Below are 17,640 nucleotides of genomic sequence, written 5' to 3' on the forward strand. Positions count from 1 at the left end.
GTAAGGCCTGATGGTTTTTAGGCCTTTCATTAGACTAATGTTACTCTCCAAGAAGAAGATTCATCAAGAGTCTGGATAAAACTGTTGTGTTCCTTTGACCTTAGACTCAGGGTTTGAAGGTCTGTGGTGTCTCTGCCCAATGGAGCAGTCTTGAAATTTTAGTACTCACATGTGTAAATTGGCTTCATAATCAAAAGATTTCCTCAGAGTTGTCAGAGCAGCCTTAGAGAGCATACCACTTTGCTTCTGTATGTGATTGAGACTAGTCCTGCAAAAAAAAAAAAAAAAAAAAAAAAAAAACAGCTTTAAGAGATTTAGTGGTGAACTATCTATTGTGGGGTCAGGATTCTCTTGCTGTCTGTTTCTGTGCAGGGCACACTCAGGAGAGTCAGGATTACTCAGGCAATAGCACCACTTGGAAGCTACCACTCCACTCAGCTTCTTGTTCCCCATTGTGAGAGGAATGGCAGATCTGGAGCCAGATACCACAAAGAGCCTCTGCTGGGCCTTTTAAATTTTGGGTAGCTGTCTTTTGAAAATCCTGGTAACTTTTGCTACTGTGCAAATTGTGTTTTAATACTCAAGCCATCAAAAAAGTGAAAGACCCAAGTTCAAGTCTGTGCAAAGCAGAAGCCATAGCAATTTTGGAAAACAACAAAGTAGGGAGAAAGTACAGCAGCAATAGCTCAACAATATCTCACCTGGATAAGTACTGTCAGGTTGAATGCCTTCACTGCTCAATTCTCACAGTCTGTGAGATTGTCAGCAGTGCCAAGCAAGGAATTGGCAGCTACAGTGATTGAAGATTATCAAGGCAATAGAAAAGCACTGCCAGAAAGACCTGTAAGAAAGGGAATTTGTTCTGTATGAGGAAAACTGCACTGAATGTTTTTAATTCTATCCCTGTCACACATTGGATCCTGAATAAGCTAGTCCCTTAATTTGCATTGAGAATGGTATTCATGGTGCTAGGTATCTTCAGGAGTGTAGTGTGTGAGAGCCTGAGGGTATCCTCAGTGTTCCTGTGGCTAACTTACAAGCTTCAGGTCATCAGAATTGTCTAACCTGAAGGCAAGAAAAGCTAGCGTTCCCTGGAGTTTTTAAGAGAAGTCTCAGAGTCTAATTGAAAGACACTGAGACTGTTTGTATTGAAGGCAGATTAGTAATTACAATCTTCAGAAACTAGTGTCTAGAATTAGCTCTTTATAATTGGTAGGATGATATGTTTTAACTTTGATATATTAGAAAATTATTGCATGCCACCTGGGAAGAAGTTCTTCACTGACACACTCATATATGAAGGCTGTTTGTGCAGCACTATACCAGATGTTTAAACCATCTGTTAGATTTTCTTCATTGTTTTCTTTCTTTTTTATTTTTTTATTTATTTATTTTTATTGTATATTTTATTTATTTACAATACAGATGTCATCCCCTTTCCCCATTTTCCCTTCCTAGAACCCCCTATCCTATACCCCCTCTTCATTTATGCTTTTATACCATTTTGATTACATACATGTATTAAGGTCAATTCTAGGTAGAAGTTCTAGTAATACAATAGATGCAAATAGTCAAGGAACAAGCAAGACAATAAACACGAATTCACAAAGAAAAAGCAAGGCATTAAACCCGGTTACAAGAACATTCCCATGATGACTGTTTCTAAAGACTTATCAGGATAACCAAAGTATCTGAGCCTACTTCCGTGTCCTAGCCCAAGGTCATTTTCATGTTTAAAGCCTACTTCCTGCTTTAGCTTAAAATTTAGATTCCTGTCTGAAATTACTTCTTTGTTCTGGCCTAATATTTAGATTCCTGCCTGAGATTACTTCTTTGTTGTAGCCTACGATTTAGACTCCTACCTGAAATTACTTCTTTGTTCTAGTCTAATGTCAGATTCTTGCCAAGCAGCCCCTTTCCTTGTCCTTGGCCCATTTCAGATTATTGCAAAGCAGCCACCAAAGGCTCTCTGCCTCTCTTTTTTTTTATTTTGTTAACAAGACTGAACCTGTCTTAGGTCGTTCTGAGAAGAACCATCATGGAATATGCATTATCATAAACAATGGACTTTTGTCTTAGGTTGGCAAGGCTCTGTGTAGAATCTTACCCATCCTTGGCTTGCCAGCCTGTTAATTTAAGAACTCTGTCTGGGGGTCCATTTTCAGGTTTAAGCCATGTACTTTGGCTGCCAACATGTTGATGTTGTTAAAGATAAACTTTAACATGATGGGCAGGAATAAAAGTGTTTCTAGGACAAGAACGGCTAGCCTGATCAAGCTATGTATGCCATTTCTGAGGTTTCTCCAAAATGGAATCCCACTAGCAAAGGAGGAGGGTTCCTCTTTCTCCACGTCTTTGCCAACATGTGATGTCACCTGAGGTTTTAGCCAGTCTGATTGGTTTAAGGTGGAATCTCAGGGTTGTTTTGATTTGCATTTCTCTAATCACTAAGAACTTTGAACATTTCTTTATGTGCATCTCAGCCATTTGAGATTCCTCTGTTGTGAATTCTCAGTTGAGTTCCATACCCCATTTTTGATTGGGTTGTTTGGTTTTTTGGTGGTTAGCTTGTTGAGTTCTTTATATATTTTGGATATTAGCCCACTATCGGATGTGGGGTTTGTGAAGATTTTTTCCCAATCTGTAGGTTGCCGATTTGTCTTATTGACTATGTCCTTTGCCTTACAGAAGCTTTCCAGTTTCATGAGGTCCCATTTATCACTTCTTGATCTAAGAGCATGAGCATTTGGAATTCTGTTTAGGAAATTTCCCCCTGAGCCAATGAATTCAAGGCTCTTCCCCTTTTTCTCTGCTATTAGATTCAGTTTATCTGGTTTTATGTTGAGGTCTTTAATCCACTTGAACTTGAGCTTTGTGCAAGGTGACAAATATGGGTCTATTTTCATTTTTCTGCATACCAACAGCCAATTAGATCAGCACCACTTATTGAAGATGCTTTCTTTTTCCCATTGTATATTTTTCACTTCTTTGTCAAAGCTCAAGTGTCCTTAAGTGTGTGGTTTTATTTCTGGGTCTTCACTTCTATTCCATTGATCAGTGTATCTGTCTCTGTACCAATACCATGCAGTTTCTATCATTATTGCTCTGTAGTAAAGCTTGAGGTCAGGGATGGTGATTCCCCCAACCATTCTTTTGTTAAGAATTCTTTTTTGCTATTCTGGGTTTTTTTTTTGTTTTGTTTTGTTTTGTTTTTGCCTTTCCAGGTGAATTTTAGAATTGCTCTTTCCAAGTCTTTGAAGAATTGTGTTGGGATTTTGATGGGGATTCCTTTTGAATCTGTAGATTGCCTTTGGTAGTCTGTCCAATTTTATTATGTTAATTCTGCCAATTCATGAGCATGGAAGATCTCTCCATGTTCTGAGGTTGTCTTTCATTTCTTTCTTGAGAGCCTTGAAGTTATTGTCATACAGGTCTTTCACTTGTTTGGTTAGAGTTACCCCAAGATATTTTATGTTATTTGTGGCTATCGTGAAGGGAGTTGTTTCCCTAATTTCTTCCTCAGCCTGTATATAAAGGAAAGCTACTGATTTATTTGAGTTAATTTTATATCTGGCCACTTTGCTGAAGTTGTTTATGAGCTGGAGAAGTTCTCTGGTAGAATTTTTGGAATTGCTTTTGTATACTATCATATCATCTGCAAATAGTGATACCTTTATTTCTTCTTTGCCAATTTGTATCCCCTTGATCTCTTTTCTTGTCTTATTGTTCTAGCTAGCACTTCAAGTACTATATTGAATAGATATGGGGAGAGCGGACATCCTTGTCTTGTCCCAGATTTTAGTAGGATTGCCTCAAGTATCTCTCCATTTAATTTGATATTTGTTTGCTGCAGTTTCCTTTTATTATGTTTAGGTATGGGCCTTGAATCCTGATCTATCCAATACTTTTAACATGAAGGGGTGTTGCATTTTGTCAAATGCTTTTTCTGCATCGAATGAGATAATTGTGTGATTTTTCCTTTGAGTATTTTTATATAGTGGATTATGTTAATGGATTTTCACATATTGAACCAACCTTACTTTCCTGGGAATGAAGCCTACTTGATCATGGTGAATCATGATTTTGATGTGTTCTTGGATTCAGTTTGCAAGAATTTTATTGAGTACTTTTGCATTGATATTCATAAGTGAGATTGGTCTGAAGAATTTTTTTGGTTGGGTCCTTGTGGGCTTTAGGTATCAGAGTAATTGTGGCTTCATAGAATGAGTTAGGTAGTGTTCCTTCTGTTTTTATTAAATAAAGTATTTTGAGGAATATTAGAATCAGCTATTCACTGATGGTCAAATAGAATTCTACACTAAGTGCATCTGGCCCTGGGATTTTTATTTTTGGTTGGGAGGTTTTTAATGACTCCTTTTATTTCCTTGTGAGATATGGGCCTATTTAGATAGTCTACCTGCCCTTGATTTAACTTTGTTCTGTGGTATCTGTCTAGAAAACCACCCTTTTCATCTTGATTTTCCAGTTTTGTTGAGTATAGGCTTTTATAGTAGAATCTGATGATTTTTTTAATTTCCTTTGTTTCTATTATTATGTCTCCTTTTTCATTTCTGATTTTGTTAATTTGGATATTGCCTGCTGGCCCTTTAGTTAGTTTGGCTAGGGATTTATCTATCTTGTTGATTCTCTCAAAGAACCAGCTTTTGGTTGTGTTGATTATTTGTATTGTTCTCTTTGTTTCTAGTTGGTTGGTTTTGGCCCTGAGTTTGACTATTTCCTGCCTTCTACTCCTCTTGGATGAGTTGCTTCTTTTTGTTCTAGAGATCTCAGGTGTGATATTAAGTTGTTTGTGTAACACCCTCATAGAAGCAGGAGGATGGGGGATGGGATAAGGGTTTCCTGGGTGGTGGGGGGAATATGGTAAGGGGATAAAATTTGAAATGTAAATATTATATCCAATAAAAGAGGGGGGAAAAAGAAAAGCTGTTAGAACCAACATCTTTAATAAAATGTCAGCCCTCTAAAAAAATTATCTTGATACTAAAATTTGTTTTGAGAATTGTATATTTCAGAATACACAGCCTTGGTGTATATATTCATCAAGCAAGCTGGGCAGACCTGCTCAAACCTCTGATGTCCTGGAATTCCACCTGGATGCAGTGAAGACACAGCATCAGAGGCTTATCAATTCATTCTTTCCACCACCCCTCTTCTAATATCTCAATGCCCGTAATCAGCTTGAAGAAGTTAATGAAGACTCAGTGCCCCTATTCCCCTGGGCTTGGGGAAAAAGGTGGTTAATATTAGGCTGTCTTTCTAGGGAAAAGTAGTGGTTTTGTGGGAATAGGGAGGATTAGCTAGGATTTATTGCATAGCCATAACCGATTGGTAGAATTCTGTATAATTATTATCAAGATGAAGTTATAATTTCTTAAATGGCACAAATTTACTTTGATTTCAAATTTAAGGTTTTCATTGGTACTAGCTTCTTATTAATATATTAATAATATATTAATGATGAATATTGATACTCTCATAGGCACTGCGCCTTTATAACATATTTAGGAATACAAGGCTTAGACCTAGTCCTTCTTTAACTTTTTTAACTGATTTGAGATGGTTAGCCTATGAGTTAGGGGACTATAGCAAATTCATGGCTTGGAGTTTATTGTTAGGGTGTTTTCTATGTTTTATTTAGAAATAGCTGAGTGGAGTTAACAGACAACAGTCCAGATTACCTTACATGGATAGTTGGTTTTCAAAACATCAGAAGTCCACAGAACTGACATTACAAACATTTCTGTATTAATGTTCATTTTGATTAGAGACCTGTCTGCTCCTGACAGCTCCCTGTCTTGGATTCTAAGAAGAAATTGAGCATCTTTGGAGTTACTCCAGTTGTGGTGAGACAGCCACTAGGCAAGAATTGCCTCTTTCCATCTACAGACAAATTACTGTCCAGAAAAGGACACACTTGCAGAATAGTCGACTGATTATATCTGCCTAGACAGAGTAATCAGCCCTTAATAATTCTGCATCACTAAGGTCTGTCAGATGATTCTGGGCCAGAAGGCTGAAGATCTGATGCTCCAACATTTTGTAGTATAGGGACTGTGCAGGTGTTCAGTGGTCTCTATAAATTGGCTAAGTTTTAGAAGCTATCCTTTGTGCTTCCCATAATTTCAGTTAACTCAGTCATTCTGGATTTCTGACGGGGTTGAAAACTTATAGCCTCATAGCCAATCCTGGCTATTTACTTTGAGAGAAAAGATCTGAGTGGATGGTGTTCAGCTGACATTCATTCTAGAGCCAAGGAAAAAGCCAGGTTCAAAACTAAGTGTTTTAGTTAGGATAGATGACAGAGATTCTGGTTAGTCAACAAAATGATGGACTGGGTATTAGGACTATCTTGTACCTCACTGGTACAAATTGGCATAATTATGCTCTAATTGTATTTTGAGAGAAAAGTTTTATTTTAATGGGACAGGTGATGTGTAGGAGGAGCTGAGGTGGGAGGAGTACCGAGAGGAAGAGATGGAGTAAGGAGAGAAGGAGAAGAAGGAGAGGAGAAACTAGGTGATGAGAGAGAGAAAGAGGGGGAGACAGGGAGGCAGATGTTCATGTGTCTCCACCAGTCAAAGATAGTTGATATATCTAGGTTGGGTAGTGGGTTACACCTCTGATTGAGCATTACCATACTTATAAAACCTTTGATTAACATTTTTTAAAAAGTGTATAAATGCAAAAAGGAAAGGGGGGCATGGGATAGGGGTTTTCTAAGGAGCAGGGAAATGGGGAAAAGGGGTGGCATCTGAAGTGTAAATAAAATATCCAATAAAAATAAATAAATAAAAATAAAAAAGTTTTTAAAAAGTTATTTGTGTAAACTCTCTATAGTTTCTTTATCAGGGCACTTAGTGCTATGAATTTTTCTCTTAGCACTGCCTTCATTGTGTTCCATAAGTTTGGATATGATGTTTCAAGATTTTCATTAAATTCTAAAGTGTTTAGTTTCTTTCTTTGTTTCTTCCCTGACTTAGTAATCATTGAGTAGAGAGTTGTGCAGTTACCATGTGTATGTGGCATTTCTGTTGGTTTTACTGTTATTGAAGACCAGCCTTAGGCCATGCTGATCTGATAGATGTATGGGATTATTTCAGTATTCTTGTATAGGTTGAGGGTTGTTCTGTGACCAATTATATGGTAGAGTTTGGAGAAGGTACCATGATGTGCTGAGAAGAAGGATTATTCTTTTCTTTTAGGGTGAAATGTCCTGTGGATATATGTTAAATCCATTTGGTTCATAACCTGTATTAGTTTCATTGTGTCTCTTTTTGACCTCTGTTTCAATGACCTGTCTGTCCATTAGTGAGAATGGGGTGTTGAAGTCTCCCATTATTATTGTGTGGGGCTTAATGTGTGTTTTGAGCTTTAGTTAAGTTACTTTAATAAATGTAGGTGCCCTTGCATTGGGGGCATAGATGTACAGAATTGATACTTTCTCTTGGTGGATTTTCCCTTTGATAAATATGAAGTGTCCTTCCTCATCACAGTTGATAACTTTTGATTGAAAGTCTATTTTATTGTATATTAGGATGGCAACTCCAGCTTGTTTTCTGGGTCCATTGCTTGGAAGACCTTTTTCCATTATTTTACTCTGAGATACTGTTTGTCTTTGTTATTGAGGTGTGTTTCTTGTTTGCAGCAAGATGCTGGATCTTGTTTGCATAGCCAGTCTGTTAGTTTATGTCTTTTTATAGGTGAGTTGAGTTCATTAATATTGAGAGATATTAAAGACAGATGACTGTTTGTTCCTGATATGTTTGTTTTTGTAGGTGGCTTTGGGTGCTTTTGGTTCTCTCTTTTTGGTTTTGTTGTGAGATGCTTAATATCTTGTCTTTTCTTTGGTGTAGGTTCCTCCCTTGTGTTGAATCCTCTGTAGGGCTGAATTGGTAGATAGATACTGTTTGAATTTGGTTTTGTCCTATAATATTTTGTTCTCTCCATCTATGTTGATTAAGAGCTTTGCTTGGTATAGTAGTCTAGGTTGCATTTTTGTTCTCTTAGAGCCTGAATTCTGTCTGACTAAGCTCTTCTGACTTTCATAATCTCTGTTGAGAAGTCTGGTGTAATTCTGATAGGTCTATCTTTGTATGTTACTTGGTCCTTTTCCCTTGCAGCTTTTAATATTTTTTATTTGTTCTGTGTGTTTAGTGTTTTGATTATGATGTAACAAAAGAATTTTCATTTCTGGTCCCATTTATTTGGTGTTTTATAGGCTTCTTGTACCTTTATGGCCATCTCTTTCTTTAGGCTGGGGAAGTTTTCCTCTGTGATTTTGTTGAAGACATTTTCAGTTCTTTTAAGCTGAGAATCTCCATTTTCCTCTATTCCAATTATTCTTAGATTTTTGTCTTTTCATTGTGTCCTGAATTTCCTGGGTGCTTTGGGTTAGGAGTTTTTCTTTGACAGTTGTGTCAATCTCTTCTGCAGTATCTTCTACACTTGAAATTTTCTCTTCTATCTCTTGTATTTTGTTGGTGATACTTAGATCTGTAATTCCTGGCCTCTTTCCTAGGTTTTACATTTCCAGGTTTACCTTTATTTGTGTTTTCTTTATTGTTTCTACTTCCCCTTTTAGGTCTTGGATCACTTTACTCAATTCCTTCACCTGTTTACCTGCATTGTTTTTTATTTATTTAAGGGATTCATTTGTTTCCATTTAAGGGCTTCTACCAGTTTACCTGGGTTTCCCTGTATTTCTTTCAGTGAATTATTTATAACTTTCTTAAAGGACTCTATTATATTCATAAGATAAGATTTTATTTCAGCTTCCTGCTTTTCGGGTGTATTGGTGTATTCAGGGCTTGCTGTGGTGGAAGAACTGGGTTCTGATGATGGCCACGTATATTGGCTTCTGTTGCTATTTGTGTTGCATTTGCCTCTTGCCATCTGTATATTCCTGGTATTTGTTGGTCTGGGTGACTCTGTCAGGAGTCTACCTTTTTTTGTCCCTGAGTTGCATCAGGTCTCCTGGTATTCTTGTGGCTCTGGCTATAGCAGACCACCTGTGGGACGTTCCAACTGGGGCTCTTCAGAGGGACAGAGAAGCTGATGACCTGTTGCCTGGGCTGCAGTAGATCATGTGTGAAGCCTTCAAACTGTAGCTTCTTCAGAGGACCAGTCAAGCTGTTGTCCTGTGTGAAGATGTTCTCCAGGGGCCCCTATGTTCTATGGTTTCTGTTTCCCTGTGTGCATCAGAACTCCAGGAAGGCTTTCAGTCTGTAGGGTCAGTTGCCCTGCATGTCACAGAGTATTCGGCAGGTCTTCAGACTGTGATGTCTGTTGCCCAGTTGCCCTGTGTACAGAGGAACTCCTGGGATTCCTTGAAACTGTGGTATCCTCAGGGGAGCAAACAAGCTGGTGATCAGTTGCTCAGTTGTGTACAGTGGATCTAATGGGAAGCCTCAGGCTGTAGTGTCAGTTGCCTGGCTACTCTGATTTCAGAGGATCTTGGATGGCTCAGGATATGGTGACTTCAGGGGAGCAGACCAGCTAGGAGTCTGCCCCAGCAAAAAGGACCCAGTGGAAGGGCTCGTCATCATTACTTTGGTTTATTGAGACAAGAATTCTCTGTGTAGCCTTTTTTTTATATACAATATTTTTGGTTGCTTTTTTTCTACCAACTTCTCCAAGAATCTTGCCACATCTCTACCCACTTAGCTTCATGTTCTTTACCTCCAGCATGCCTCTCTCCAAAACAAACAAGGAATCAAAAACCATGTGGGTTCTGGGAACTGAACTTGGAAATCTGGAAGGAGCAGCAAGTGCTCTTAATGACTGAGCCAAGTACTGAGCCCTCAAAACTCTTTCCTTATGTTTTTTTTTTTTTAATTTTCTGTATTGAATGTGTTTCCTGAATGAATGTATGTGTATCACACTTGTGGCTTGTGCTGGTGGAGGTCAGAAGAGAGGTTCAGGTCTCCTGGAACCTGGGGGTACAGACAGTCTAGTGCCACCATGGGGATACTGTGAACTGAAACTCCTCTGCAAGAGCAATAAGTGCTGTTAACCACAGACCTATCTCTCTCCATCCTCTCAGATTTTTTCATTAGTTCTTTAAAAAAAAGTCATACAATGTGTTTTGATCATTTCTCAGTTCTCTCCTAATTCCTCCCTTCTTTTTTTTCTACTAAATGTAGGTTTATTTACAGAAGTTGAAAAGCTCTGTTTACATACATGTGTGCAGATCTCAGCTCTGATCCACTCAGGGTGGTGGAAACTTTTGGGAGATACACTGGTCACAACCAACAGAAGCTGAAATTCAGTGGGCTGGCTCAGTTCTCAAGACCCAGAAGTGCTGGCCAGCCTAACCCCATCTGTATCTGAGACTATCTTCCCACAGGATGTGTGTGTGTGTGCTGATGAGATGAAACAAGGAAAACATCTCAGTCGGAGTCACAGGCCTTTTGTCCGGTGGTGGCAGCCACTGCAGAGGCCAGGTTGTCCTCCTGGCCTTTCAGCCGTTCACGAATGAGCTCTGTGATGGCTCTCTTGGTCCGCTTCTCCAGCTTCTCCAGCTTCTTGGCCACATCTCTCTTGAGATCCCAATCAGGTTTCCGAGGTGCTAGGTTGGCCAGGTCCACTTTCTCAATGACAGGCTTTGACTTGGGAGCCTCCAGCAGCTCCTTCACCTTCTCCTGTACTGCAACTGGTTTGGCCTGGGGGATCTGGAACCTCTTTAGGCCTTCATCCTCTGGGACATAGTTCCAAAACCTGAGTTCCCTGTGCTCCTCTTCCTTTTCCTCTTCTCTGAGCTGCTTGGGCTGTGGCTTCCCATCTTCCCTGTCCTTGCGCCCAGTTTTCTCCTGGAGGGCCTTCAGCCATTCTTTGCACCTCAGTGCCTCTTCTTCAAGGCCGCCCACACCAGCAGGAGCAGCCGCCATCTTTTCAGAGGCCCCCCTCCTTTTTTCCAATTCCTCCCTTCTTAAGTTCATGTTTGCTTTTAAAAAAATTCAATGAGTCCAGTTTGTGCTATCTGTAAACTCCTGGGTGTAGGGTCATCCACTGGAGAATGGTCAACTTACTATGGGCCACACCATAAAAAAATAATGTCTCTCTCTTTCCATCAGAAGCTATCAAATATCAATAGCCTATTATTAAGAGATGGGGACATGAATGACCTCCATGCTGGAATTTTTCTTATTTTTTTTAATTGACTTATATTTCAGTCTTATCCCCTTCCTCAGTACAACCTTCATAAACCCCTCCCCACGTTACTTCTCATCTTCTACTCAGAGAAAAAGAAATACCCATGGGTACCAACCCACCCTGGCCAATCAAGTTGCACATCCTCTCCTACTGAGGCTGGACCAGCCTGTTCAGTTAAGGGAAGGGGATGGAAAGGCAAGTAACTGAGTCAGAGTGAGCCCTGCTCTAATTTTTAGGGGACTCACATAAAGACCAAGCTACACATCTGCTACACATGTGTAACAGGTCTAGGTCCAGCCCTTGCATGCACTTTGGTTGGTGATTCAGTCTCTGTGAGGCCACAGGGGCTCCAGTTGGTTGACTCTGTTGGTCTTGTTGTGTTCTTGACCTTTTTGACATCCTCAATTCCTCCCCCAGTCTTCCACAAGACTTCTAAACTCCATCTAATGTTTGGCTGTTGGTTTCTGCATTGTTTCCATCAGCTGCTGGATGCCATTCTGGGATTTTAAAGTGTCTTGGTCTTGTGAAAGTCACTATAGGTACTATGAGTTCCTGCTTTCAACATCCTTGTTATATCTAGTAGTTTGCCTCACAGAGCTCTTCCTTACTGCCCAGTCTTACATCTCTTATGAGCTTTTTTCCTTGTTCTCTCCTGAGACAAGATCTCCCATGGGTTCTGAGTATCATCAATTACTCTATGCTGACTGTCTTGGGAGGACCAGAAATCCTACTGTCTTCACATTCCTATAGCTGTAGCTACAAGCACATGCTCCGTGACTTGGTCTTTACCTCAGTGCTGGGGATCACACTCAGATACTCATGCTTGTGTAGAGAACACTTTCTATCTATGTGTCTATGGAGCCCTTTGAGTAAGTGACAGAGTGGTACAGCTGGGTCACAAAGTAGGTCTTTTATTTATTTCTTCTTTATTTACATATTTATGTGTATTTATTTAAAGAATTGTTTATTGTTTGTATGTATATGCATATATACAGCTGACCATTCTACATTGGACAACCCATAATGGGGGGAAGGAGGGTTCATATGTGGGAAAGTCTAGCTATCCTTCTCCAAGCAGTCATTAATGTCCCATAGTTTTCTGTGTAGGAATGGGCTCTTAGCACGTTATATATACATACACACCTATACATGTTCTGATGGTATACAACAAAATATGTATTTGGATACCTACAGATATGTGTATATAATAATAATAATCAGAGAAAAGAGACTATCAGCTTGAGAGCAGGTGTCAAGGGAGGGGTTTCAAGAAGAGCAGCTGGGAAGGTCTAGAAGGAATAAACCAAGGGGAAAGGGTTGTCATTCTCACTGAGATAGCCTAGGTTGGCATTTATTTTTTATAAGATATATTTTTATTTTATGTGCATTGGTATCTTTCCTGCTTGTGTGTCTATGTGATATTGTCAGATCCCCTGGAGCTGGAGTTACAAACATTTGTGAGTTGCCATGTGGGTGCTGGGAATTGAACCCCTGTCCTCTAGAAAGAGAGCCAGTGTTCTTAACCACTGAGCCATCTTTCCAGCCTGATTTGTATTTCTTTGATGGCTGGTGTATCTAAATATACACATACTAGTAATAAAGTACAGAATATACAGACTTTTTAGTTTAGTTTTTTCATATAATATTTTGATCATGTCTCCCATGCCCCCGATCCCCAACTGCTCTTAGATTCTCAACACCTCTATGCTCAGAATTTTATACATTAGTACTGTGGTAGTTTGAATATGCTCAGCCCATGTGAAGTGGCACTACTAAGAGGTATGGTCTGATTGGAAAAAGTGTGTCACTGTGGGGGTGGGCTTTGAGGTCTCTATGCTCTGGCTCTGCCTAGTGTAGAATGAGTCTCATTCTTGGCTGTCTTCAGGTCAAGATGTAGAACTCTCAGCTTCTTCTTCGGCACCTTATCTTCTTGAATGTGCCCATGCTTACCACCATGATAATAAGTGACTAAACCTCTGAAACTGAAAGCAATCCCCAATTTAAATGTTTTCTTTATAAAATATGCCTTGGTCATGGTGTCTCTTTATAGCAATAAAACCCTAACTAAGACAAGTACTGAATTTACATAATTTCTACCCCTACAGCTCCCTGCCCAACACCTCCTATGACCATTCCCAAGCTACTTTTCAAATTAATGACCTCATCTCTTCCAGTTATCATTGTTACATATGTTCATTGACCTTTTAAATTTTATATTTTGACATCTATCTATTCGTTACAGTAGCCTAGTTTTCAGTTGGCTTGTTTGAATTCTTGTGTAATTCTTAGATTTCTTTTTACTTTCTATAATCTTTATATATCCTCCATTAGTTGTATAGCAAAGATTTTGTCCTGTTCTGTGGGCTACCTCTTCACTTGACTTATTTTCCTTTGCTGCAAAGAAGTTTTTTAATTATGTTGGATCTTGTTTGTTAATTGCTGACACTGTTCCTTGGGGAACTGGAGTTCTATTCAGAAAGGCTTCCCTGTTCCTACATTTGAAGTGATTTGTTTTGTTTTTCTGCTAGTGATTTCAGAATGTGGGGTCCTATATCAAGAGTTAAAATGTAATTGGAGGTGATTTTTATTCAGAGTGAGAGATAAGAATGCAGCCTTATTTTTCTACCCATGGATCTTCAGTCATCACCTAACCATTTGCCAAAGAGGCTGTTCTTTCTCCAACGTGTAGTTTGGGCATCTTTGTGAATCAAGTGATTGTTTCTTTGTGGGTTTATATTTGAGATATCTATTCTCTTGACCTGTGTGCCTTTGTGCCAGTACCATGTTACTTTTGTCCCTATGGTTGTATGGAATTATTTGAGGTCAGGTAAAGTCATATATTCAGCATGAATATCTTTTCAATCTGAATTTTTTTGGCTATTTGTGTTTTTTAGAGGCTTTGAGGTTTTAGAAGCCCACATTATTTCCCAGTTAGCTCTATCTCTCTCTCTCTCTCTCTCTGCCTCCAGCTCATGAATCAGATGTGAACTCTCAGCTACTGCTCCAGTGCTGTCTGCCTGCCTGCCACCATGTTCTACACCATGATGGTCATGGCTTCTAATCCTCTGCAACTGAGTTCCAAATTAAATGCTTTCTTTGATACATTGCCTTGCCCTTGGTGTCTCTTCACAGCAATAGAAAAGTAAGGCACTGGGAGGAAGTCACCTTTTGCACCCAGCACATTTGGCACAACTGTCTCATGATTATTGCTCTGTTGGTTAGTGAAACCAAAGGAGCACATCAAAGGAAATGCATTTGATGTGCTTTTCTCAGAGGTCATGCATCTGGCATTATCCTATTGAGCAAAATGCTTCAGATTACATATAAGATATCAGATTAGACATACAGAGGAAAAATGCAAATTCAATTCAGCAGAGATTCTATGGACTGTATGGTCAAGAACTCTGTGAGTTCAAGGCAAGCTTGGCCTACAAAGTGAGTTTCAGGACACCCAGGGCCACACAGGGGAACCCTATCTTTAAAAAAACCAAACCAAAGTAAAGCAAACCAAACTAAACCAAACCAAACTAACCCAGCTATGTTAGTGATAATCTATGGATGTAGCTTCTGACATTGCTGATGAATTGCACAACACAATCTCTGATCTTCTGACTCTTAAAATCTTTCTGTTCCCCCTTCCTTAAGCTTTAGGCTCAGGAGTTGTGTTGTTGGTACATCTGTTGGGACTAGGATTCACTATTCTGCATTTTGGTTAGTCGTGAATTTTTTTGTAATGGTCTCCATCTATTGCAAAAGGAAGTTTCCTTGATGCAGGATGGACACAACCCAACACAAAAAACTACAGGTAACCAAGGAATGTAAAGAGCAGGGACATGGTCTTCCCCAGAGAAGAGCATACCAATTGGTTCAATTACAATTGGCTATTCAATACCAAAGAGTCAGGCCTGAATATGTACAGACAAGTCACATTTTTAAAAAGTAGGTAGTACTTATTTATTTAGGAACACCTGCCCCAACACACATACATAGCAACAATTAATGAAAAAACAAGCCATGTATTTGACAAAGAGCAAGGAGAAGCATATACAGCAGAGTCTGCAAGGAGAAAAAAGGGGGGAAATGATCTAATTTTGTCATAATTTTTAAAATAGAACAAATAACTAAAAACATACTAAAATAGTAAAAACAATCATTGGTGACTCAAAGTCAGCTGTGGTAAAAGGACATCCATTGGATAGCTGTGAGCTAGTCTACATAAGAGTCTTACCCAGAGCAGTATTTGTGGTAGTTGGTAGTTAAGAAATCGATTGAAATTCATTTGTTGAATTTCAAAAGGTGTTCTTTAGAACAGAAAAATCATAAAAGGCATAACCCAAGCTCCAAACGGTATTTCAAAATTTGATTAGAAATATTTTAATAGAGAAAAATCAAGAAATAAAATATTGTTCAAAATATTTAAAATATGTTCTTTATTAACAACGTGTCACAGTTTGAGTAGGTAAGAAGTGTTAAAATTATTAAAATTATGTACATGGATTTGTATTCAAGAAAAATGTTAACTACCTAAATTTTTAATAGTGTTCAGAATGTCTGAATTATAACTAATGTCATTTCAGGCATTCAAAGTCCACATTCAAATACTTTATTCCATGAAAATCATTAAGACACTGTTTTAATGCCAAGAAAGTGTTTCAGTTCAGCCATGGAGTGAACTTTGAAAACAGGTCATTCTCAGTAGAGAAAATAATGAAATGAATTGCAGAATAACTTTATTATTCTTCATGAGTAAAATAGGGCAGATAGTTGGGTAGCATGTTGTTAAAATTGCATTAATTGACTCCAGTCTTGGAATTTTTTCTTTTGTATAAAAGCCATAAAGGGTGATGGAGTTGCTCAACCAATAAATGAACACAAAGCAGCTCACCAGAGACAGGATGCTGTGAGTGGCTTTGCGCTCAGGAGAAGGCTGTGAGGAGAGGCTTGGGCTGTGGAGATGCTGGGCTCTCTTGCGGTGTCTGTAGAGAAAAACCACCATGTAGAGGCTGGCCCACATCATGATAGCCACAAAGAAGAGATCGTGAAGGATAATAATGCTAAAAAATAACCATGATTTGTGATTACCAAACTGCCTATTTTGACAGTATCCATCTGAAAATTCATGGCCAACATGGGTTTTATTGATTTTGGCTATTACCAGGTCAAGCATATACCCATAGATTAGTATGTTAATAAGCCAGGAGCAAAGTATGGAATAAAAAATCCATTTAGAGAGTCTAGGCTTAAGCCAGGCCCACTTAGAATTACTGGGAGTGATGGTGATAACTTGGAATGTGCTTAGAACACAGGTGCTGCAGATGGACAGACCCCGGCTGACTCTGCTTGAAAACAAAATTGCCTTACAATGGATATCGTCCAGAAAACTGGGTACTCCAAAGGATAACATGATATGTTTTGTCAATAGAAATACAATCATTAAAATATTAGCTATTGTCAGGTGCATGAAAACTAAATCTATCAACTTTCTATAATGAGGCCTGAAGACAAAATTGTATATATAGAACACTAACATTGCTGAGTTCCCGATGACACCAAAACATAACTGGAATATGAGAAAGATCTGTAAGATTGTGTCACTTGAAATCATGATATTAATGTGGATCAGGTTTGTTGGGTCTAGTGTACCAAATGAATGGACTGTACTTAAAAAAAATTGAAATGGTGTTTGTATCAAAATACACTGCACAGAAGCAGAGAGAACTGATGAAATGTCCAGCTCTTTTCTTTCCTTTCTTCCTCCTTCTTTTCCTTTTCTTCCTCCACCTACCCCTCTTCCTTCTTCTCCTCTTCCTTCTCTTCCTCCTGCTCCTCCTCTTCCCTCTCCTCTTCTTTGTTTCTTCTTTTGGTTCTTCAAGTCAAGGGTTCTCTGTGTAGCCCTGTCTGGAATTTGCTCTGTAGACCAGGCTGACCTCAAACTCACAGAGATCCAACTACCTCTACCTCCCAAGTGCTGGGATCTAAGATGTGCACCACTACCTACTGGAGAAATGTACAACTCCTTTCAATATTATGTCCAGAGATGACACTTTAGCAACTGCATTCCTGGGATTCTTGACCATTTTAGAGGATAGAATACAATTCTGAGCATAATAAAGTTTCGAATCCACCCAAACATCCTGAATTCTCTTATGTCATGAGGAAGATATGTTGACCTGTGGGAAAGCCAAATTTGGATGCTATGAGGAATTTAAAAATTATTTATTCTATGTGTTCTAGTGTTTTGCCTGCATGTGTGTACATTATATACATGCCACTGAATCAAACCTTGGCTCTCTGGAAGATTACCTAATGGTCTTTAACTGTTGAGCCATCCCTCCAGCCCCAATGAATTTCTATTCATCAGTCAATATATTTTCTTTAATCTAAGTATAAATGTCTTCCTGTTTATATCAACGTTTGCATCTATCACATATTAGTAATGTGTTTACTTGACCTTTACTGTTTGGGCTG

At 38.9% G+C, this 17,640-nt stretch overlaps 1 protein-coding gene and 1 pseudogene across 1 annotated transcript; both read right to left on the reverse strand.

Moving 5' to 3' along the window:
* Positions 1–10,409: 10,409 nt before the first annotated feature.
* On the reverse strand, positions 10,410–10,907 carry LOC143440628 (coiled-coil domain-containing protein 12 pseudogene; annotated as a pseudogene).
* A 4,922-nt stretch (positions 10,908–15,829) lies between these two features.
* Positions 15,830–16,912, reverse strand: LOC143440629 (vomeronasal type-1 receptor 4-like). The gene has a single exon (XM_076927420.1). The coding sequence runs from the start codon at positions 16,775–16,777 to the stop codon at positions 15,830–15,832; it is 948 nt and encodes a 315-aa protein (XP_076783535.1). The 5' UTR covers positions 16,778–16,912.
* Positions 16,913–17,640: the final 728 nt, after the last annotated feature.

The sequence above is a fragment of the Arvicanthis niloticus genome, chromosome 30 (assembly GCF_011762505.2).
Source record: "Arvicanthis niloticus isolate mArvNil1 chromosome 30, mArvNil1.pat.X, whole genome shotgun sequence".
Taxonomy (NCBI): domain Eukaryota; kingdom Metazoa; phylum Chordata; class Mammalia; order Rodentia; family Muridae; genus Arvicanthis; species Arvicanthis niloticus.

What these genes read in the sequence shown, in the direction of transcription:
- LOC143440629 (XM_076927420.1), bottom strand. Translation starts at nt 16,777, where the DNA reads ATGATTTCAAGTGACACAATCTTACAGATCTTTCTCATATTCCAGTTA.